Here is a 5,255-nt window from a genome sequence, read left to right as displayed (position 1 = left end):
GACCACTTGCACAAATACTATTATCTGCTTTTACCGTGTAGTTTCTGAGAAATCCAATCTCACATTTAATCAATCAGTATTGATGCTATGAATCTCCATTGCTCCTACAGGAACTTAAAGTACTATTTTTAGTACCCTGTTATGAGTTTATAGTGACAAACTATCGTTTGGACACCAATATCATAACAGTATTACATTTGTTGTATTTAACTGGAGTTTAACGGAACCTCACTTTCCTCTCCTATTGCGGAAATTGTAACATAATTTGTGCTCTTGAACACTCACTAAAATATCTGGTGGGAGGGGCTACACACGTTTACTTCCGCAACAACTGAGGTCAGAGAGGTAAAACACAAAAGATGTTTCCTCCTGCCTCGTTTTATATGCACTTAAACCTCGTTGGAGTGCGTCTCTTAATTTATGGGACTTGTATGAATGTGTTCGGGAACACTTTACACAGATTACAATTAAAAATTTGCGGAGCGGATGCGGAATTCCAAATTATAGGATAAGTGTGAAACGTCAAGTCTAGTTTTAAACACATCGGGACGCTGGCTGAAAATGTGAGAGTATGAACTCTTTTTTTAATGTCAATGAATTCCCTGATTCCACGAGCAACTTTGTATTTACATCTAATGCGGATATATTTGTAATGTACTTCTATGCTGCCTCTGCACAGATACACGTGGCTGTCAGCGCTGCCAAGTCGTAAACCTCTTGTAGCAGAGACGATCTTTGATACCGGTGTCCACTTCTTGACTCCAATGTCGGTTCCCTCTCTCTCAAACCTAACTTGACGCAGTTTTACAGGTGGATGCCGTCTCTTAGGGGGAACCCCGTGTACGTTGCTGTGTATCTGTAGTGATTAGAGAGACTATATTGATTTTATGTTCACGTGGACACCTGGCTGGACAGTAAGGGCTTTAAGAACGTTTGTAACCCTGTAACGTTACTTACGTAGCTAGGTAGCTAATGATGTAAGCTAGTGCAACATTTACTGGACAATCATTGACAGCTCAGTGACGTCTCACGTTTAACTTCTTATTGTAGGACTACCTCGTATTTTGCCCCCCTTTAAAGAGCCAGTCAAGACCGGAAGTGCACCCTTCAGAATAAAAGTAAGTGTAAATCAATAATCAAAATATTACTATTTGGTTTTGTCATTTCAGCTTCTTCCGTGGGATTTTACAATAAATTATTTCGGGCAGTGTTTTTCATTGTGTCCACTTGAAGTGGAGTTGTTATTACCTGGACTAGTTGAACACCTGTAGTGCTTGTGATAACTTTGTGTGTAACTCTGTCCTGATTATCAGCATGGGCGTCAAAGTAGCTGTGAGCTGCACCGTGTTGTACGTCCTGCTGGACGTGATTGTCACCACGGTCCTGTACACACACGGATCACACTTGGGCGTGTTCAAAAAGGAGGTCCTGAATTTACACATTCTCCAGTCGGCATTGGACCTCTGGGGGACTGTGCTGCTCAGAGCCTCCCTCCTGCTGGGAGCCTCCATAGGGGTCTCGTGGAATAGACGGGACGGCCCGCAGAGGGTCGCCAAACTCTCCACCCCCGTCGTCTTCATCTCCCTGATCCTCATCACCTACGCCCTGACTAAGTTGCTGATGCTGACTGAGCTGGAGCCTCTCACCCACCGGCCCTGGTCCCTGAGCCTGATATGTTGGACTTGCGCCTCCTCTCTGTGTGTCGTGCTGCTCTGGAGACTGCTGGGGAAGGAGTCCCAGTTTAGTCCCAACGGTGGCAGCAGCAGCGGTAGGGGAGGACGGGGCTGTAAGGACACTGAAAGGCTGCTGGGGGCAGCTGGTGAGGAGGAGCAGGAGGTTGGCTGTGAGAGGAAGATGAAGGAGGAAGAGGAGAAGGGGACAAGCCAGGAGAAGATCGGCTCTGGGGCGACACTCGGACGTCTGCTGACCTACTGCAGGAAGGATGGCAGGCTGCTGTCTGTAGCCGTCCTCTTCCTCCTCATCTCTGCCGTGTGTGAGTGTCCTCGACGTAGTAGCATTAACCCGTCCGATCTCAGGATGTGCAATAGCTCAACAGCTGAGTACTGAGCCCACACGTAATGACTGTTACTCATTCCAGATTACACAACACTTAGCTCCTGGTCTCATCAGGAGTTCAATGTCAAAATTAAAGCATTCAACTGCTTTTATTTTCCCTCCTTATTTCGGTGCTCCATAAAATGTCACCTCGCCCTCAATGCGACTCCCTAACAGAGTACATTATAAGCCTTTTAACAATATCTGCAACTTACTTTCATTACTTTTTAACTTTTATTATTCTTAGTCTGTGTTATTTTATCAATTAATCATTTGGATAAAGAAAAATAGAATAAATGTCAATGTAAGGGACATTCTCCTAGATCCCAAGCTGGCTTTTTTTCAGAATTAGTTTTTTTTCTTCTCAAGAGATATATCTCTCTCTCTCTCTCTCTCTCTCTCTCTCTCTCTCTCTCACATAAAACGACCAAAAAAAAAAAATGGTTGACGATTCATTTTTTTGTCAATTAAGCAATTGATTAAGTGACTTGTTGTTTCAGCCTGACGTTTAACCTAATTGTATTGAACATCAGAGGTTATGATTGTTTAAGTTGTCCTGAAGCATCTTAATAATTGACCAGTAGGAAAGCTCATTCCACGTACGAATAGTCAGTTCCACAAAGACCCCAAAACGTGTGTGTGTGTGTGGACGGCCCTTCCATTACATTTGGGCCCCTCTCTCTTTGAACCTGCAGGTGAGGCCTTCATACCTTACTACTATGGGGAAGCAATAGACGGCATCGTGGTTCACCAGAGCATGGAGTACTTAGCTAAGCCTGTGATCATACTGGCAATGCTGGCCTTAGCCAGGTGAGTATCCGAAGGTTGTTTAAGAAATCAAATATTGATATCATGTTAGTAACTCACATTTGATAATATTGTGCCCATAATCGGAGCTTCTTCTCTTAAAGGCCCAGTGTGCAGCATTTCGGGGGGGGAATTTGTTGACAGAAATATAATAATATAATAATGTTTACTTTGGTGATTAATTGCCGGGAAATAATAATCATTGTGTTTTTGTTCCCTTTTAGAATGAGCCATTTATGACTACATAGGGAGCGAGTCCTCTTCGCAGAGTCCTCCATGTTGCACCACCGTGTGCTACGGAAGCCCAGAACAGCCAAAACAAACGTGTTTTTTGTGTCGGCCACCGTAGTTCTCCAATGAGCTTGGCACACGCAAGAAGTTTTCAGTTTGGTTGCAATCTGCAACCTCGCCACTAGATGGTGCCAAATCTGACACACTGGCCCTTTAAATCATTTTATACATACAGTTACAGACTTTCTCCACCTCCCTGCACTTTTATTTTTAATCTAATTAATTTGACTGATAGCTTTATAATATTTTTATTTTGCACATTTTCTATAGATATCGCAATAATCGTGTAGTGAAAACCTGATATCGGAACATCCCGACTTTTGATGTTGAGCATTGTGTGCATTTTCAAACTAAAACAAGTTGCCTGAGAGAGACACTTACAGATCAACAAAAGGTGACACGGGTATTTGTTTACACCAAAGTATCGCAAACTAGGATTCGACTGTTTTCTTTATCGTAACAGAATTTATAATTGCTTTGGCATTTTGACATTGTTGGGTAGCACACAGAGGAGGGGGGGTCAGGAAGGAGAGCGTGATGATATATAATGACATGTGGCTAAGCCGCTCCACTAGATTGATAGCCGTGACGTCCCTTATGCCAAACCAGACAGGAATGCCATACGACACCTTCACCCTCTCCTCAGTTCTCTGGCGATGGGGGTACGCGGAGGAGTCTTTACCCTGATGTTCGGCAAGTTAAACCTCCGGCTCAGGAACCATCTCTTTAGAACTCTGATGAGGCAGGAAATTGCCTTTTTCGATGAAAACCATACAGGTGATATACGAACACTATACATCCACCCCTCCTGTATTATTGATTTCTCCCCCTGTATGCCGCAGGGGGCGGGGCTTCTCCGACAAAAGGGATGCTCTTTTAATGTTGTTACCTGCCCGCATCACCCTGCAGGTGACATAATTTCACGCCTGTCGGCCGACACCACCCAAGTGAGCGACCTCATCTCTGTGAATGTCAACATCTTCCTGCGGAGCGTGGTCAAGGGAGCCGGCTTCTCTATCTTCATGTTCGGGATTTCCTGGAAGCTCACGCTGGTGGCCGTCATGGGCTTCCCTTTCCTCAGCCTCGTCTCCAAATTTTATGGCGATTACTATAAGGTGAAGGAGATTTTTTTTACGTCTGCGTTTCATTGGCAGATGAAATCAAATTCAAAGTTCTATTTGTGACTTTTTTTTTTTTTTTTTTTCAGAAATTGACAAAAGAGGTGCAAACGGTCCTCGCGGAGGCCAATAAGGTGGCGGAGGAGACCATATCGGCCATGAGGACGGTGCGGAGCTTTGCCAACGAGGGCGAGGAGGCCGACTCCTACTACGGCAAGCTGTTGGTCATGTTCCAGCTCAACAAAAAACAAGCCCTGGCCTACGCTGGCTACATGTGGTCCAGTTCGGTAGGTATCGGCGGTCGGCCCCTTTGGACGAAGACGTAGAGCTCCAAATCTGTACAAATACTAGTGATTCATTCATACCTGCGTGTCACAGTGTGGGCTTGTGGTTTTTTTTTTTTCAGATCTCTGAGCTTGCTTTAGAGGTTGCTATCCTCTACTACGGCGGCCATCTTGTAGTAACCGGTCAGATGAGTGGCGGTGCCTTGATATCGTTTTTCATATACATGCTCGAACTGGGGGAATGTCTGGAGGTATTTCATCCGTTTTATTCATTTCTTTCACACGTGTCTGAAGCCACGAATCCCCTCTAACTGACGGTGTGTGCGGTTTCATCTTCCAGAGCATTGCATCGGTGTACACGGGCCTCATGCAGGGAGTTGGGGCTGCCGAGAAAGTTTTCGAGTACCTGGACAGGAAACCCAAACACCTGGCAGAGGGCACAGAGGCTCCAGACACGTGCGCCGGTGTGGTTGAATTTAAAGACATCACGTTTGCCTACCCGACGCGTCCCGACATTGATATTCTCAAGGTGTGTTCCGAGGGATCGTGCGCCGCCGTGTGTTGATAAACTCTGTATAACTCTTCACACTGTTCAAAACTGTTCGGTTTGGCTCCAGGCGGGGCCAAGTGTTTCTAATTCACTCAGATCAGTATTAGACAATGTGTGTATATAGTAGGCAAACGTGATGTCTTTAAATTC

The 5,255-nt window shown here is 45.0% G+C and overlaps 1 protein-coding gene across 1 annotated transcript in view; it reads left to right on the top strand.

The window, feature by feature from the left end:
- The first annotated feature begins 345 nt into the window (after window positions 1-345).
- Window positions 346-5,255, top strand: part of abcb9 (ATP-binding cassette, sub-family B (MDR/TAP), member 9) — a 13,158-nt gene continuing 8,248 nt past the window's right edge. Inside the window, 8 exon segments of the mRNA XM_031878223.1 lie at window positions 346-1,118; window positions 1,314-1,993; window positions 2,751-2,865; window positions 3,800-3,930; window positions 4,063-4,268; window positions 4,361-4,558; window positions 4,678-4,806; window positions 4,896-5,084. Coding sequence (XP_031734083.1) covers window positions 1,315-1,993; window positions 2,751-2,865; window positions 3,800-3,930; window positions 4,063-4,268; window positions 4,361-4,558; window positions 4,678-4,806; window positions 4,896-5,084 — 1,647 coding nt within the window. The 5' untranslated portion in view covers window positions 346-1,118; window position 1,314.

Source organism: Anarrhichthys ocellatus, unplaced genomic scaffold (assembly GCF_004355925.1).
Source record: "Anarrhichthys ocellatus isolate YVR2014 unplaced genomic scaffold, GSC_Weel_1.0 scaffold168, whole genome shotgun sequence".
Classification (NCBI taxonomy): domain Eukaryota; kingdom Metazoa; phylum Chordata; class Actinopteri; order Perciformes; family Anarhichadidae; genus Anarrhichthys; species Anarrhichthys ocellatus.
This window is presented reverse-complemented; position numbering and strand designations above follow the sequence as displayed.